Raw genomic sequence first — 18,415 nt, 5'->3', positions numbered from 1 at the left:
GCTTACCATTCAGTTCACATGGGGCCAAAGACTAAGGGCTGCCCCCAGACTCAGTACTCAAGCTAAACAAATCTGAATGTAATCTTTCTTTTTTTTTGATGGGTGGGACTGTGTTCCTGTCTCACTATTTGTTTGGCCTGAGGTTTCCAGCCGTGGAATCAGCAGGCAGTTGGGTAGAGCCAGGTCTTGGTGTTGAGCTGTGGACCTCTGAGATAACTCTCTCTGATTAATATTCCCTGCATGTAATATTTCTGACCATCAAAATTAATGCAAAAATTATTATAAGAAATAAAAAATTTAAATACAGTTAGGATCAGTAATACTGATTTTTTCCCTTGTACGGAGGCCCCAGTATGGCTCTGCAGGGCACGGCTGCTGCCGTGCCAGCCTCCTTGCCTACTCCTGCTCACTCCATCCTACTTAGCCCTATCAAATGCGTCCTTCTAGAACATCTTGACTCACCATGCCACTACCTTTAATACCACCTCGAATTTCTTTCTCTTGCAGACAGATTCTGGTCTGGTTTTCATGACCCTCAACTCTGTCCCTCCAGCTTTCATTCTTACCAATTGCCGTCCATTGCAGGTGTTCTCATTGCCTGGTGGGCTACAGTCTATGGGGTCTTAGAGTCAGACATGACTGAAGCGACTTAGCACACACGCATGCACGCATACAGCACTATCCCTCCAGCTTTCATTCTTACTAACTGCCCTCCACTGCAGGTGTTCTCATTGCCAAAAGCATGCTTTCCCCTCATACTTGTCACTACCAAGTCTTTCTCTTTCTCCGTCACCATTCTGAGTCTTTTTTATTCTTCCTTACATAGGTGTAGGTGTTCCTTGGCACTTTTAGGAGTGTCATCTTTTGTCCTCTAGACCCTTCGCCAAATGTTCTAGGCTGAATCTTACTTGATCTTTCAGTTATTACCTTAATCTGCTTCCTCCAGGAAGTCTTACCTGCTGCCACTCTCCTCGCTCATACACATCGGTGCTTCACCCTGTCACATCCCCTCGCTGTAATTTCCTGTTTACTGGTTTGTGCACTTCAGAGGGTAAAGTTCATGTCTTGCTCATACTTTACTCTAAGCATCTAACATAATACTTGGCATAGACCGGTTGTGTGATACAGATTTGTTTCATGACCGTCCATTGTCATAATCCATTTAATACTTTGTCATGGGACAGCGGCCTCCCTTCCCGAGCCGTCCAGGCCACAGAAGATTCACGGTGTGCAGTCTGAAATCAAGTAGGTCTCAACTAGGACTCTTTCTTTAAAAAAATGTCTATTTATTTATTTATTTGACTGTGCCGGGTCTTAGTTCTGGCATATAGGATCTTCGATTTTTGTTGCAGTATGTGGGATCTAGTTCCCTGACCAGGGATCGAATCCGGAGCCCCTGCAGAGGGAGCACAGAGTCTTAGCACTGGATCAGCAGGGAATTCTATCTCCGTTATTTTACTGTGTGGCCTTGGATGTTTACTTGCTCTCCGAGAAACCTCAGTTTCTTCTTCCATGAAATGGAGATAAAAAAGTGAATCTTGCACAGCTATGAGGATTAAATGTGAAGATTAAATGTGACCACCTCTTCACCATGTTTAGCTAACTGATCAGCATGGATCATTGTGGGACCTACATTAGTTCCTTTCAGTAATCACTTGTGGGATGAATGACTGAGGACCCATTAGATGGGTTCTCTAAACTATGACAGGGTCGGGAGGGTGGCTGGCATCTCCTGAACTCACCTCCATTCACCAGCAGCCAGGAGGAAGATGTTGACTTGAACTTGTTTTGGGTGGTGCCCTTTTTCAAGCATGGAGGTGGGGCTTTGCTGTCCAGATTTCTGACCTGTTAATAACCTGCTTCTTCCTCCTCAACTGAGAAGGTTTCATAATGAATTGGAACTGGCTCTGTTGTCCTCTTGAGTAAAAATATCATTCTCATACTCTATGAAATAGGTATTAAGTCAGTTGGTGAAATATGAAACAAAAAGGCAGGTGTCTAGGTAACAAGTGTCATGATGCTCCCAAGAGCCTCTGTGAGCAAAGATGTTTGTGGTTCATGGTAGGTTTGATGCATTATCTCCTTCTCGTTCTTAAAAAATAGGGTCCCCTGGCACCACTGAGGACAGTTAAGGAGGAAATATATCTTAAAAATAGACTTTCCTGTATAAAATAATAAATGAACCCTCCCTGACAACAAGGAACTTGGTGTGGGGGCAGGAGGCACTCCACTAAAAATAAAGCCAATCACAAAACTCAAAGAGATGCTGTACGTTGTTTATCAAAGCTGCAGGCTGACTTACCGTACAGCCAAGTGGTGATGGCCCAGGTCTAGAACCCAATATCGTCTTGCTTATCCATAACTCGCCACCTACTCCTGCCCTCCATCTTCCCTCTACAGGGCACTCATCATTTTCCTTCAGTGCCTCTTTGCAAACCATGCCTCACCTTCTGGGGTCTTTCCTTAGCAGAGAAAACCTCAACTTTGACACTTGAGTTCAAGTTCTCCTCTTGTTCCCACCACTTTAGCAGGGCCTGGACCAAACCACCCACCACCTGTCTACAAAGATCCTACGGGTACCACCCACTGCCTTCTTACAAGGACTTTCTGGTTTAGGCAAACCATCTAAAGAGGACAGGGCCAGGTCACTTAGAGTCCTCCTCTATACCACTTAATGACAGAATTTCCCCACCCAGACCCTGTTTCTAAAACTCTGATACTTGAAACTGAATTTTGAGAAAGACTTTAGAGAAATATGAAAAAATGGGTATGGATTTCGAGAACACACAGCTCATTTAGAAAATGTGCTTCAAGTTGATTCTCTTGTAAAGAATTGTTGAAGACCTGCTTATCCTTGGGGTTCAAAAGAAAAACCTTAATGTAGTTGCTGCAGGAGCTTGCAGTGTTAAAATACGATGTCAGCAAAATGGTTTTTGCTGTCTGGAAGCTCAACTGAAGTGTTCTTGCTGATGATTTTCCTCAATCTTGGTCCCAAACTCAAATGGCAGAACTGCCACTGCTCTGTTTATATTCACAGGGCTCTCACAAGAGCTGCCTGGTAACAGAAGCCAAGGACATAAGCCTTTGATATGCAGTAATTTAGAGCTTCTCAGGTGGTGCTAGTGGTAAAGAAGTGAAGTGAAGTCGGGCTATAGTCCAGAGGGTCACAAAGAGTCAGACACGACTGAAGCAACTTAGCACCCACACATAAAGCAAGTCAGGGTGACCCTGTTCAGTCCCAGGGTCTTATTCCATTCTCAGCATCTTTAAACCACTGGGAAGAAGAGCAGCCCTGGAGTAAACTTTATCCAGTATTATTTTCTTACACATATTATTTCATTCACTCCTCCTACCTTATGAGGAAGGTATTATTTTTCCCATCTTTTATCTAAACTGAGGTTTAGATAGAAGAACAGGCCTAGGTCCCTGTTAGTAAGTGATGGAGCCAGGATTTGAATCCATGTATCCCTGCCTTCAAAGAACAGGGCCTTAAGCACTGCAAACCATGGTCTCCCACATACTATATTTGTCCTTCTTAGAGAGTACTGGGTAGAGAGTATATTTTATGGATTTTACAAAAACTAAGAAGAGAATTGAATAAGTGCCCAAGTGGGAAAAATGAAAATTCTAATATAGCTATCGATATCATTAAAACGTAGGCACGGAACTTCCTTGGTGGTCCTTCCCTGGTGGTCTAGTGCTTAAGGATCTGCCTTCCAGGACAGGGGATGGAGGGTCAAGTCCCTGGTCGGGGAACCACGATCCCACATGCTATGGGGCAACTAAGTCCACATGCTGCAGCCAGAGAAGCCTGTGCATTGCAGTGGGAAATCCCACAGGCCTCAGCTAAGACTGACACAGCCAAAGAAATAGACATTTTAAAAAGAAAGAAACTTATGCACACTGATTAACTAAAAAAGAGCAATTTTATTAGGTAAATACATTTTTTTTTTTTCCTTGGCATTTGTCACCTATGGGTTCCATGATACTGGAATGTCTTCTAAGAATATCTTTCATGGTGTTTTTATAGACTAGGGTAACATTAAAAAAAATAAAAGACAAAAGCCAGGATTATATAAAGATGACCAAGATTCTGCCTTGCCATTAACCATGGATCCTTATTTGAAAATTTAAAAAATTCTTCAAATGGTTGAGGAAATGTATGAAAATAAATGTATACATAGTCCAAGTTAGAAATCTTTCCCATTCCTAAGTCTTTTTTTTTTTTTTTTTGGATTGGGGAGGGTAGTGATCAATATTTGGTTCTACATAGTGTATTGCACAGGGAACTCTGCTCAATGCTCTGTGGTGACCTGAACGAAAAGGAAATTCAAAAAGGAAAGGAATATAGGTATACATATGGCAGATTCATTTTGGTGTACAGTAGAAGCTAATACAACATTGTAAAGCAGCTATACCCCAATAAAAATTAGTTTAAAAAATAGTCTTCTGTTATCTATGAATAATTCTTACTTATGGATGATACTTACTGTTCCATTAGGGAATCTTAATATATTTCCTTTTGTTTCCTGGCCACAGAGGCAGGGACCTCTCAACTCTTATGAAGATCCCCGAATGGCCTGTGGTTTCCAGTCGGCCTATCATCCACCAAGAGCTTGTTACCCGTTCTGGGAAGAGACAGCTACTCAGGAAGTGCCCACCGGCCTTGAACACTATGGCTCAGGTAGGAACATAAATGGAGGCTGAGACTGAGGATGGAGTTGAGGGACCGAGGCAACTGGATGTGGGCTGCATCCTGTATCAATTGCCATCACAGCGGCCCTGGCTTAGGTGGGTCCTGGATGTTCTTGTTCTATGGGAAGTCCCAGAACTTTTCAGTCATTTTGAATGACTTTATCCTCCGGTGACAGAAAGACTAAACTCTAGGAAAGGGCCCACTCGAGGTTTCTTTAAGTCTTCATTTTGTATATAGTTCTCTCCACTGTGCCTGTCCGGAGTTTTATCCCCTAAAACCTGGCTGTTAACAAAGGACCTAGAAGGTTTTTAATTATGAAGTGTGAGCCAGATGGACAGAGGGTGTGTGAACTAGTCAGCCTTTGCTGCTGTTGTTGTTGTTTTAATTTTTATTGGAGTGTGGTTGTCTTAGTGTTGTGTTAGTTTCTGCGTGTGTGTGCACGCGTGCAAAGTTGTGTCCAACTCTTTGTGACCTATGGACTCTATCCCACCAGGCTCCCCTGTCCATGGGATTCTTCAGGCAAGAATACTTGAGTGGTTACCATGCCCTCCTCCAGGGGATATCCCCAACCCAGGAATCCAACTACATTGGCAGGTGGATTCTTTACCACTAGCGCCACGTGGGAAGCCCTATCATACAGCAAAGTGAATCAGCCATATGTATACACATATCCCCTCTTTTTTGAATTTCCCATTTAGGTTACCACAAAGCACTGAGTAGAGTTCCCTGAGTTACAGAGTAGGTTCTCGTTGGTTACTTATTTCATGAAGTGAAGTGAAAGTGAAAGTTGCTCAGTCGTGCCCAACTCTTTATGACTCCATGGAATTCTATACAGTCCATGGAATTCTGCCAGCCAGAATACTGGAGTAGGTTCCCTTCTCCAGAGGATCTTCCTAACCCGGGAACTGAACCCAGGTCTCCCGCATTGCAGGCGGATTCTTTACCAGCTGAGCCACCAAGGAAGCCCAAGAATGCTGGAGAGGGTAGCTCATCCCTTCTCCAGCAGACCTTCCCAACCCAGGAATCGAACCAGGATCTCCTGCATCGCAGGCGTTCTTCACCACCTGAGCCTATTTCATACATAGTATCAACAGTATATATATGTGGGCCCCAATCACCCAAGTTATCCCACTCTCCTTTCCCCCTTGGTGTCCATACGTTTGTCCTCTATAGTCAATCTTCTTACAGGACATAATTTCTTTCATTTGTCTTCTCTTTCCATCATCCTCTTCCGCTCTGCCCTGCTCCGCGTTTGGCTTCTTTCTTCTCATCTGCTGCCTCTCTCCTCAACTCTTCCTCACAGAAGCTCCTCTCAGAATTCCTTTCACTCCGGACTTGCTGCTCACAGTGCTGCCCTCTGGTGAACAGGAACCACTCTCCCAAGGAGCAGACAAGTTCAAAGTCCATACCCCTGGTCTATTGTGCCAGAGTCATTGTGTTTCTCACAAATTCCACTGGTCCTTGCTACCGGCTAACTTTTTTTTTTTTTTTTTGGTTTATTTGTGATACAACATGTAAAACCTTAATTTAGGGATCCTGAAATGATTGATTCTGACAGTAAGTTCAATTTTTCAAGAGATCAGGTTATGATAATATATCCAGATACCAAAAAGCCACATTTGTTTTCTCCCAGGATGAATTCTTAGCATAAGAAATTTCATGACGCTTACACGTTGTGTTGTGCGTGTTTAATGCTCAGTCTTGTCCAACTCCTTGCGACCCTTTGGACTGTAGCCCGCCAGGTGCCTCTGTCCATGGGATTTTTCGGACAAGAATACTGGAGTGGGTTTTGTGACTTCCTCCTCCAGGGGATCTTCCTAACCCAGGGTTAGAACCTACGTCTCCTGTGTCTCCCATATTGCAGGCAGATTCTTCCTCCTCTGTTTTGATGAAGTGCCTAGGTGAAAAGCCACTGGAAACTAACTTAAATGCAACTTTTTTTGGTTCCATACCTCTTTACCTGAGAACACTATACGGCAAGGTATTTTTATAATAGTGGAGAAATAAAGAAAATATTTGTTTTGTTGCCTATGCTGTATCTTTACCCGAAATACACCGACAGACACAGAGTGAGATGTGGCAGCACTTGATGGGGCCTGAGAAGGCTGGGAGTTGGTTTGCAGTTGCCAGGTTCTCTTTCTGGGCAGAATGAAGTTGACCTTGTGTTCCCTGTCTTGACTCAATAGCCCTTGATCTTGGAGGTGTTCTTTGGCACTACCTTGGATCTCAGACAGGATAGCATTTGTGCCATCATTTTCTGCTTGGCTCAGTTCCCCCCAAGGATAAACACAGAGGTCTCGGCTATTGACCCATTTCATGAGGCGGCACAGAGGATTTTATAGTTGTTCACAGGTTAGACTTAAGGACTTAAAGTTTTAAGAGATGAGAAAAGTGATCCTTTAAACAGCTAAACCAAAAAAAAAAAAGATTTTGTTTGTGTAAGCAAAAGATCAAAATGGTTTTGTCTATATTTGTATAATTCTTCAATCCTATTCACGCCACTAGACTTTGAAGTCTTACATCTCCCTATGCAACAGAGATTAAAGCTGCCTTGCCTTAATGCTTTCAGCTCTGGATGGTGCTTCTGCGTGCTACCAATTTACAGTTTATTACATTTACTTAATACATCTTCTTAATAGTTGAGGTCATTTCCACACTCACTTGTAGCTTCAAATCAGAATACCTCATTTTCATCAGAAAAAGATATGGCCATCTCTTTCTTAGCTAAGAAGTACATAAATAAGTGAAGATCATTTTTCATTCTCCTCCTTGTCAAGTTTCCCAAAGGTAGGAGTTTTTACTTCAGGGCCAATGAGACAATGTCTGTGAAGATCTTTAAGAAACTCAGGAGGAAGCTTCTTTATTTTTTAAAATTTTTTATTTTGTATTGGGGTTTAGCCAATTAAACAATGCTTTGATATTTCAGGTGAACAGTGAAGGGACTCAGCCATACGTATACATGTATCCATTCTCCCCCAAACTTCCCTCCTATTCAGGCTGCCACATATTATTGAGCAGACTTATCTGTGCTATACTGTAGGTCTTTGTTGGCTATCCATTTTAAACACAACAGTGTGTACATGTCCATCTTAAACTCCTTAACTTATCCCTTCCCCCCACTCTTCCCCCCTGACAACCGTAAATTCCTTCTCTAAGTCTGTGAGTCTCTTTTGTAAGTTCATTTGTATCATTTCTTTTTAAATTCCACATATCAGGGATGCCATATGATACTTCTCCTTCTCTGTCTGATTTCACTCAGCATGACAATCTCTAGGCCCCCCCATGTTGTTGCAAATGACATTAATTCATTCTTTTTAATGGCTAAGGGTCATTGGAAAAGACCCCGATGGAGAAGAAGAGAGCGACAGAGTATGAAATGGTTGAATGGCATCATCGACTCAATGGATATGAGTTTGAACAAACTCTGGGAGATAGTGAAGGACAGGAAAGCCTGGTGTGCTGCAGACCAGGGGTCACAAAGACACAAAGAATTAGACATGACTGAGCGACTGAACAACAAATAGCGAGTAATACTCCATTGTATATATGCACCACATCTTCTTTATCCATTCCTCTGTCGATGAACATTTAGGTTACTTAGGGGGAAGCTGTTTTAAAAATGCTACGACTGATAGTCGTGTAAGAGAGTTTACTTTCCACAGTCTACCTCTTTAACAAGGAAGCAGGAGTCACCTAGATTAGTGGCTCTTGGGTAGGATGGGAAGATGAGGGCATATAATAACCAGTCCTAAAATGACCTGGATTGTCACCAGCTGCAGCTCAGAAACTCTAGCCAGCTTCTATGAGGCAGTGGTGCTTTGGTGGCGAACGTGATATCTATAGTTCCCTGTATCCTAGGCTTCTTCTGATGGAAATATCTGGCAAAACCCCTGAGACTTCCCAGCCCCTCCTTTGCCTTCTGAGCTGTCCAGATGAAGGAAGGGGTTGCAGTGATTATTTCTGGGCTGTGGTCCAGCACTCCTCAGTGATGGGTGTCCTTTGGAAGGAGATCTTGGGTTATAGGGAAGGGAGATGAAGACATGGACCAGTCGATGATTTCTCCAGCTGCAGCGCATTTCCTTGGAGATGTGTTGACTAAGAAAAAAAGAGAGAGAAAAATACGCTCCATTTTTTTTCATCTTCTTTTATCCTATTTATAACTTCAGTTTCCTTCCCGTCCTCCTGGCCACTCCCCAGCCCTGCTTCCATCTCACATTTGTGCTCTGAGAAGGGACGTAGGCTCTTCTATCAGGACTACGCATCTGTCAGTGCCTGGGCTGCCCGGCAGGAGGGGCCGTCGAGGACCGATGAGGGTCCTTCCTCTGAATGTTGTTCCTGTTCCCAAAGGGACTGAGGCCGAGAGGGAGGGGAAGAGTGGAGGGAGGCAGGAGGGGGAGAGAATAAAGCTGAGAGAAAATGTGAGCGGGGGAGAGGTTATCAGGTGCTCGGAACAGAATGCTCAGCAATCCAGACTAGTCACGAATTAGTTGGACAGAATAGCTGGTGAAAGAGGAAGAAAGAAGAGGTGTGTGGAAATAGAAAAGAAAAGTGGGTGTTAGTAGAGAGACAGAGGAACTCTAGGACAAGAGACAGAAAGATGAATGGGAAGGGAAAAGAAGGGGAGGGGCAGATACCATGAAAGAGAAAAAGAGATGAATTTGAGGACATTAACTCTACAGCTAAAAAGGGAAGCCACATTTGCATGCAATTGCCTATGCAGCTGTACATCTCTTCATGACAATCTTGTAGTCATCATTTTCTTTCATTTCTACCTCCTCCTCCCGCTTGCCTTTTCCCCCTCCTTCCCATCAGCCTGAAGCCATTAGCGCCAGCCAATGGGGACAGAGAGTGGGGTTCTGCATGAATGAATGGGCTCTTTCTATCTTAGCCTCTCCTCATCCCTCTGTCGGGGAGCCTGGTGAATCAATGGAGCCCCTTACACGAGACACGGCTGAAATGTCTGTTGCTGTTTATAGTCTGACTGGAGTGGAGCCCACTGGCTCTGCCTTCCCTCTGTTCCCTTCTTCTGTGTTGTCCCCCCACCTCAGCCCTTTCTCTCAATCATCGTAGCAAGAAGCATTTTTGTAAATGTCAGTCTCTTGTTCCCCGTCTCTGAGAACTCACTAACACTTCACTGCCTCTTACTGTCATGACCAGCTCCCATCCATGGCCCTACGGAAGGGACGGAGTAGAAATGGCAAACTATTTTTAGACACAGACAGTGAGCTCAGAGTGGTGCCCAGACCCAGCTGGAGTCATGCAATGCCTGTTTTCCCCTGGGAACCAGAAAAGTGACATCAGAGACCCATCTGAGCACCCAGGCCACACGACCGCGGTCCCTCCCATCTGCTGATAGCTGTCCACGTTTGACTTGAAGCTCATAGCTCTGATGACCGTGAATGATAATAATGTGTACCAGAAACTATGACACACTTTCAGAGTGACATATTATCAAAGCATTTTTCATTTCAGGGATGGGTCTGTCTTGAATCAGCTAAGCTTACACAGGTGCTCTTTGACCAAAGTTCATTTTTGCAAAATAGTTGTTATGAGTTGGAAAGCATCTGCAGGTTAAGAATACAGTAAACCCAGCTTACCCTCATGGGAACGGACCTCATTACCATGGTCTTCGATTTGATAAGAGACAATGCTTTTTTTTTTCTTTTTGGATCATGCAATTTGGAATGTTTTTGGTCCTGGGTCACAGTAAAAACCTCATCTACCCACAGTCTTATTTCTCATTCTTCAGGAGAGAGGTGAAGTCTATGGTGAAGACTCCAACCTCTAGAATGGATGGCTTGGATCTGCCCATCAGCCCTTCCTAACTGTGTTGCCTTAGGCGACTTACTTTATATTTCCATTTCCTCATCTAAACCAGTGTTTTCAAAGTGTTTCAGAGTCACTGGAGGGCTTGTTAAAATGCAGGTTGTGGGGGTTCTATCTCCAGGGTTTCTGATTTAGTGGGTCTAGGGTAAGCCTCAATTTGCATTTCTCCCAAAGTCTCAGTGGTGCTATGGCTGTTGCCGGTCTGAAGACTACACTTTGGGAACCACCAAGTTAATATATGACAAGTGTAAAGCAGTGCCGTCACTAAGCAAGCACGATATGAATGTTTGCCACTGTAACTCTTTGTTCTGAAGTGCCCAAGCATCCAGAAATGTCTGGGTATCTTTGAGTCAGAAAGTGACCCAGTGATGGGATGAACACTTTTGGTGGCCAGTGCATGCCCTGGAAACTGAGAAGAGAGAGAAAGGGGAAGACTCATGTCTTGTCTCTTAGCAACTTTTATCCAAATGTGTTTATGAGACTACATTTATGTGACGTAAAGAAATGGTCCCTAGATGAAATATAACATTTATGAGATAAAGGTTAACCATTAAGTGTGTGACTTTGAATCTTGCCACAGTATGTAAAATTTCTAAAATACATTTACAAGCAAAAGGGTTGAACAAAAGAGTGTCTTTCCCAAATAAACTTCGGAAGTTCAAGTGGGAGACCGTACTGAAAGTCTGAGTTCACGGTCTCTCCCAAGCCAGACGGCCAGGCGGCTGGGAGAGATCAAACCTGGACCAGTGTTTGGAAAGGGCTATCGACAACCAGGTGGGAAGTTTCAGCAGGAAAAACAGATGCCTCTGACTTGGCTTTTAAGTGTTGAGAACATCGAGGGAATGCCAGAGAGACTTGTTAAATGGAGATTCACCTTACTCTGAAATGTTTATTCTGCTAGCAGTCTTGTTCTTTCAGCTGATCATCTCAGATGGCCCTGTGGTTTAAAAAAATGGTATTTTAAACTCTATCTGCTGCCCATATCTGTTCTTCCCTCATTCGGGGTATGTTTTCTTTTTGGAAAGGACCTGTTCTAGGTTCTTTGTTCTTCAAAAACAGTTCTGATCCTGTGTGTGTGGGTGTGCAGGCATGCATTTGTGTGGGATGTAGTAATATGGACTACTCCTCTCAGGGAAAATTTTGACCTCAGAATCCAACTTGGTAGTTGTGTCTGGAAGAGGGAAGCTGTAAGCCTGTCTCAGGTTTTAGCCTTTCACGGAAGGGGCTACAGTTGGGGCCAAGCTGCCGGACAAACTGCTTTCAGGGGATAGCGCTGCCAGAAGCTTGATGCAGGAAACCCTCTTCCCACCTGCATCTCATCTCTGAGAGGACCAAAAATAGCTAGGAAGAGAGGCTTGGGGAAAGAGCAGCAGTTCTGCCTCCAGCTAGGAGCGCATTAGGAAGAGCATCCATGTGCAAAAACTAGCCTGCACCCTGGCTCTATCATTTTGTTCTGATCATGAGATCTTTACCAACACCTGAACCTCTTCTCCATAAGTGCAAGGTATTTCTCTGGCTATGGATTGAATTTGTTCCTATTTGCCAGTGTTACATTGTCCCATCCATCCTATTCACCCCCAACCCCATCACCTTGGTAGCTTTTCCAGCTTGTGCTGTTTCATACGCAGATTACCATCACTTCCAGTTTAGGTTTTTGAGTATAAGCTGAAAGGTATTGAGTGCTAGCAAAGGGTTAGGGCAATGGTCGCCAACCTTTGTGGCACTAGGGACCAGTTTCATGAAGACAAATTTTCCTTGGACTGGGGGCTGGGGGATGGTTTCAGGATGATTGAAGTGCATTACACTTTTTTGTGTGCACTTTATTTCTATTATTACTACATCAGCTCCACCTCAGATCTTCAGGTATTAAATCCCAGAGTTTGGGACCCCTGGGTGACGGGGCTTGGTGAAAAGAGCAAGAATACACCTGGAATCTTGTTCTCTAACCTTTAACAGGCCCGATCATTACACTCATTTCAGAGTCTTGTGCTATTACGTGGAGTGCTGTATTTCTACTTCAAGAGGTGTTATAGGATGTGATCAACAGATGCTACCTTTTCCTTACACCACGATCTAAGTGTGAATGTAAGTGACCCAAAGTCCTGAGTCTTCCCCGACCCTTAAGTCCTGAGTCTTGCCCACATTCATCCAGCCCCAGACTGATTTTCTGACACCTGCCAATTTTTCCTTCCCATGTGTCCCAGTTTATAGAGAAATGAGAAGGGAGCCTGGTGAAAACCAGAAAGAGAAACTACGGGTTAGAGAGTCCAGCAGCCCAGGGCAGGAAGGACTGTAAAGACCTTCCTAAATGTAAAACACCCCTGCAGTTCCTCTGAAGGGAAAGAAACCGAGTGGGAGAAACCTGGGCCGGGGTTAGTGAATTACAACGGGGATGCGTGCGCTCTTTGGCAGTCCTCCAGAGCCTCCTCTCAAAAATCCTAGGAAGTAACAGCATTGCACTGGGAGTCCCAGGGGGCTGGGGAGAAAAAAGTTCTCTTAACTTTTTCAAACCACAAATATTTGGTCCGAGTTGGGAAAAGGTCCCTGGGGCACGGAGTTCTTATTGGATTCAAGCTGTCTGACCCCTCTTCGGGAACTCGGTGGGGGGAGCGGGGGCTGGGGACCCCGGTGGAGGCCGCCTGGCGTCAGCCCTCCGCTCCCCACCCCGCCGCCCCCGGTGAATGAAGTGCTGGTGGGTGAGGGTGCGGGGGCTGCTGGCCGGCGGGGGGGGGAGGGCCGGGCGGGGGAGAGATGCGCGGAGGCAGCCTGTTGTTCTCAGCGTCTGGCCGCCTGGAGACTTACTCTCTCCAGATGTTCGCTGTGTTTATAGCTGCTGAAGCAAGAGACCCAGCTCCTTCATTAATAAGTTTCTTTCCTGCGCTGTGGCCAGGGGTCTCAGCTCAAGGCTGCAGCTGGGGGAGGCGCGCTGGGGGGCAGGGACGAGGGGAGGCGCCCCTCCCCAGCGCCCCCGCCTCCGCGTCCCTCAACCCCCCCACCCCGCCTTCCTCCTCTGCAATCCTCCCAAAATACACGAGCACACAAAAAGAAAAACACCAGCAGATTTTTTATTTCAGAGAGTAAACACTTGGGCCGTGGGGGTCTGGAGGTTATGGGAAAAGAGGAAACCATCAGGCTAATCAGGCCGGCACACACTTCCCCTGCTGAAATAAAACAGAAATCATTGCTCCGCAGGCCGGCGGGTTAACCCCGGCGCTGCCAGCGAGGCGGGCGCACGCAGAATCCGCCCGAAGGGAGAGGCACGGCGTCCGGGACACGCTGCAAGACACGGCTCCGGGAGGGAGCGGAGGAAGCGGAGAGGAGAGGAACGCGCGGCTTCGGCCACTCTATTCGGTCGGGGGAAGTACGACTGCCCCGAACCCGGCTTGAGAAAGAAACCGTTGGAACAGAAGAGATTGTGGGCATAGATTCAGTTTTGCAAGAGGCTGGAGGGAGTTCTAGATGGGTCGAGAGAAGATAGCGGGATGGGTAAGGGGGTGAGCGCTCTGTGGACTTCACGTGCGCACTGATTCGGTTGGGAAATGAACAAGGGAGTTGAGGCTGGCCTGGGCCCAGGTTCTAGCCCCGCCGCCTACCAGCTGTGCGACCCTGGCCACCTCACTGACCCCTTCTGAGCCTCAGTGACCTCATATGTGATAGAATAATGCCTACCTCCCGGAATTATGGTGAGGAACAGACAACCGCATCGACGGTGGACGTGGTGTGCACCAGAGCACGGCTGTCAATTCATGATTTCATAGATGACTTCAGACTGACCAAGGCCTTCCTCCCTCCCGCTTTCCTTCCGTTCTTCCTTCCTTCCTCCCTCTCTCCCTCCCCTCCCTCCTCCTCCTATTAAATGCCTTCAGCTTCCATCTTCACTCACTTGCCCCCTAGGCTGGCTGTCTGGAGATCGTAAATATCTCATGGGCCAGAGGTCATAGGTCAAACATGAGACCTAATTGCACTCTGAGAGAAATTACCTTCCCACTGATGTAGAGGGCAACCTTTGGCTCTCTCTCAGGCTGCCCATGTAACAGGCCCATCCTCTCTGGTTCGGTCTCTGCCCCGCTTAGGGTGGCCCAGTGAACTGACCGTTTCCTCCACCCCATGACTGTGAGAATGAGGAGTGGTGGGTGCCTTCCCCACTGGGTTCCCCAACAGCCCCAGTTAGAGTCATTCACTGCATTTTTGACTCTTTTGGACTTTTCTTGCAGATCTTTAGGATTTGTATTCATCCTTGAAGGGTGACATTAAAAAAACAAAATTCAAAACTTCCAGTGCCTTAGATTGTCCTACCAGTCTTTCCTGTGCCTCCTCAGACTTGCTAAACTGAACCTTGAGAAACAGAGGCAGTGATTTTCAGTATCTACAGAACCAGGGTTCTAGTTGCCTTTGCGGCTGTCGCATGATTTCTTACCTGCTTCATGCTTTTAAAAAAATCAATCCTGACAACTTCTGCTGAGTCTTAGGCTTACAGAGTCTCACAGACCAAGGGTGCTTCATGCAGATGTCTCAGAAACATGGAGTCCCTCTGAAGTTGTGTGCAAGGGTGTTTTTAAGGGTCTGTAGCTTTCCTTGGATTCTCAAAGTGGTCTGACGTCCCCCAGGAGGTTAAGAATTACCAAGGGAAAAGGTACCTTTGTAGCCCTAGCAGCACTTACCCTGTTATACTTGGCGAGTGTGCCAAGCACACTTTATTGAACTCACTTGAATTCCCTGCTAAAGCTTCCTTCCTATCAACCCCTTCTCACCATTCTGGTCAGTCCCAAGAGACTGTCTTTAAATCTGGAAATGGTTTCTATCCTATAGTCTTGGAAACATTGGGCATGGATGCTATGCCTGAATTCCAGCCACTTCTTCTCCTGTTTCCTTTTAAACACTCCCCTTTTACTGCATGCTCCTTAGAGTGATCTCTCCGAGTACCCATGAAGGGTGGGGACCTGTGGTCTCCACTGGGAGCTGCAGGTGGGATGGGGCAGAGCCCTTAGGATGACTCTGTAGGGGCGTCACACTGTGATCTGTTTCTCAAGGACTAGCCAGTGCATGGGAGATTTTCCCAGCATTGCTGTCTCATGCAGTGGGGGGAAATGAGCTGGAGGAACAGGGCCTCTGAAAGGAGGTGGAAATCCTGAGCCAACACCCCCTCCCACAACAGATACAGAAACTAGGATGGCACATAGAGGTCCTTCACTCCTCAGTCACTGCCTCCGATCCTGGCTGCCCTTTGGCATCTTCACCCTAATTTGTTCTTTGCCTTTTGGTGGAACCACTGGCTGTTACATCTGCTGCCACAAACTAACTTAGACAAGTGGAGACCACTTTCGGGGTCTCAAATTGCCCCACCCTGGTAACCAACTTGGAACAGCTGAGACAGCTTGGCGTTTCCTTGTTGGTCAGCCCAGATGGACATTTTTCACCAAGCAGGACCAACAGACAGCCTGCACCCCGCTGATAGATTGAACATTGGGTTTTATAATGAAAGTGGCTGAACTGCCTGTATCCTATTCCTGGTCTGTTGAGACAAGACTGGAAATAATAGAAAAGTTGTTGTGAAATAGACATTTCATCAGTATTATGTGCTTTGAACAATTAAAGTACCTGAACAGCAAAATCAACCTACCATGATGCAAAGTTTGGTTGACATTTAGTGATATTTTTGTGTTGTTTTGTTTTCAACATGGTCCAGATCCCTCAGACTTTTCAATGAGATATCTCTGCTTATCTCTCTTCCTTGTTGCTTTTCTGCTGATCAATTAAAAAATTTAGAATGAAGAGTAAAAATAGTTCCTGTCTCATTCTGCTTCAATTTTAAATAATCTTATTGGAGGAAGTCCAACAATGACAAACCTAGACAGTATATTAAAAAGCAGAGACATTACTTTGCCTACAAAGGTCGGTATAGTCAAAGCTATGGTTTTTCCAGTAGTTATGTATGGTCCATGTGAAAATTGGGCCATAAAGAAGGCCGAAGAATTGATGCTTTTGAACTGTGGTGTTGGAAGAAGACTCTTGAGAGTCCCTTGGACTGCAAAGAGATCAAACCAGTCAATCCTAAAGAAAATGAATCCTGAGTATTCTTTGAAAGGACTGATGCTGAAGCTGAAGCTCCTATACTTTGGCCACCTGTTGTGAAGAGCCGACTCATTAGAAAAGACCCTGATGCTGGGAAAGAATGAAGGCAGGAGGAGAAGGGGATGACAGAGGATAAGATTGTTGGATGGCATCACTGACTCGATGGGCATGAGTTTGAGCAAGCTCCGGGAGATGGTGAAGGACAGGGAAGCCTGGTGTGCTGCAGTCCATGGGCTCTCAGAGTCAGACACGACTGAGGGACTGAACAACAGCAGGAAGTCCGGGAAAAGACCTGCCTTCTTTCTAGACCAATTGGAGAGGTAGAATAATGGCCATTCATTAAACACTTTCTGTCTGCTAAGGATCACACATGTGATATTCCTAGGAAGGAAATATTATTCCCATTTTACAGATGAGATGAATGAGGCTCAGAGAGGTCAAGTCACTTCCCTCAATAAATCTAGCTATACTATTGGGAGGTGGGGAAAGGGTCAGTTAAACTGAGATCTCCCTCCAAAGCCCATGCTCTTAACCATAATACAAACTTTGCTGCCTGATATTTTTTTTAATTACAGATATTTATCTATTTATGTCTGTGCTGGGTTTTCGTTGCTGTGTGGGCTTTCTCTAGGGGCAGCGAGCGAAGGCTCCTCTCTAGTTGTGATGGGCAGGTGTCTCCTTGCGGTGGCTTCTCTTGTTGTGGAACATTGCCTCTAGGTGCTCAGGCTTCAGTAGTTGCGGCTCATGAGCGTAGTTGCGGCTCATGAGCGTAGTTGCGGCTCATGAGCATAGTTGCTCCGCAGCATGTGGGATCTTCCCAGACCTGGGATCAAACCTGAGTCTCCTGGATTGGCTTCCCTGCTGGCTCAGGTGGTAAAGAATCTCCCTGCAATATGGGAGACCCAGGTTTGATCCCTGGGTTGGGAAGATCCCCTGGAGAAGAAAATGGCAACCCACTCCAGTATTCTTGCCTGGAGGATCTCATGGACAGAGGAGCCTGGCGGGATACAGCCCATGGGGTCCGAAAAGAGTCGGACACAACTGAGCGAACACTCACTCCTGGATTGGCAGGTGGATTATGGGAGGTGGATTCTTAACCACTAGACACACCAGGCAAGTCCCCAAACATTTCTTCACTGTCACCTCAGTCCTGGTGGCTGATGTCCATCCTGTAGAATGAGATAATACACGCATTCATAGTTTCCCCACAATCTGGAAACTCCTAAAAACCTTGCCGGAGGAAACGGGTGTCTGCGGTCTATATTTTGGACCCTTCTCTCTGGTTTCTTTTGGTCCAGCAGTGGTTCCTCGAGGGCACGGAAGGGCAAGGCCATTCCTAAAGCTGCGGTGGAGGATGGTGTCTTTCGCGGGCATTCGCTTAGGGTCTGTCACCAAAGTTTGGCCTCCCTGTGCCCCCTCCCCGCTTCCTCACCAACCCGAGTCTCTGAACCTGACTCCACCCTGAGAAGTTCCTGAAAGGTTTATCCCCCTGAAGCTCTCCACAGTGTGGGCAGCACGTGCTGAAGTTGACACAGACTCTCCCGACCGCTGAATAGAGGGACTAATTGTGGGGAGGCTGCTTTTCAGCGCACAGGATGGGCTGTTCTCTATGGGTTTTACTATCAAAAGGCTTTTAAAAGTGCAGCGGAGCCATTGTTGAATATTTCACAATGAATTAAATACCATTTCTCTCCTCACAGCTGTTCCGTGTGAGCGAGTGGAGAGTGCTTTTTTTTTTTTTTTTTTTTCCTGGCAGAAGACGTCTGCTGTATAAACCTCAGCACTGGGGTAATGAGATTATTTGTGTGCGGATTCTTTAGG

General features: G+C 45.9%; 1 protein-coding gene across 3 annotated transcripts in view; it reads left to right on the top strand.

Moving 5' to 3' along the window:
• Nucleotides 1-18,415, top strand: part of ETS1 (ETS proto-oncogene 1, transcription factor) — a 140,432-nt gene that overhangs the window by 25,631 nt on the left and 96,386 nt on the right. For all 3 annotated transcript variants that reach the window (XM_043452594.1, XM_043452592.1, XM_043452593.1), the window contains exon 3: nt 4,540-4,684. In XM_043452594.1, the coding sequence (XP_043308529.1) occupies nt 4,540-4,684 (145 nt within the window). The remainder of the gene's footprint in view (nt 1-4,539; nt 4,685-18,415) is intronic.

The sequence above is a fragment of the Cervus canadensis genome, chromosome 29, assembly GCF_019320065.1.
Source record: "Cervus canadensis isolate Bull #8, Minnesota chromosome 29, ASM1932006v1, whole genome shotgun sequence".
NCBI lineage: Eukaryota > Metazoa > Chordata > Mammalia > Artiodactyla > Cervidae > Cervus > Cervus canadensis.
Note: the sequence above shows the minus strand (reverse complement) of the source record. Positions and strands in the feature narration are given on the sequence as shown.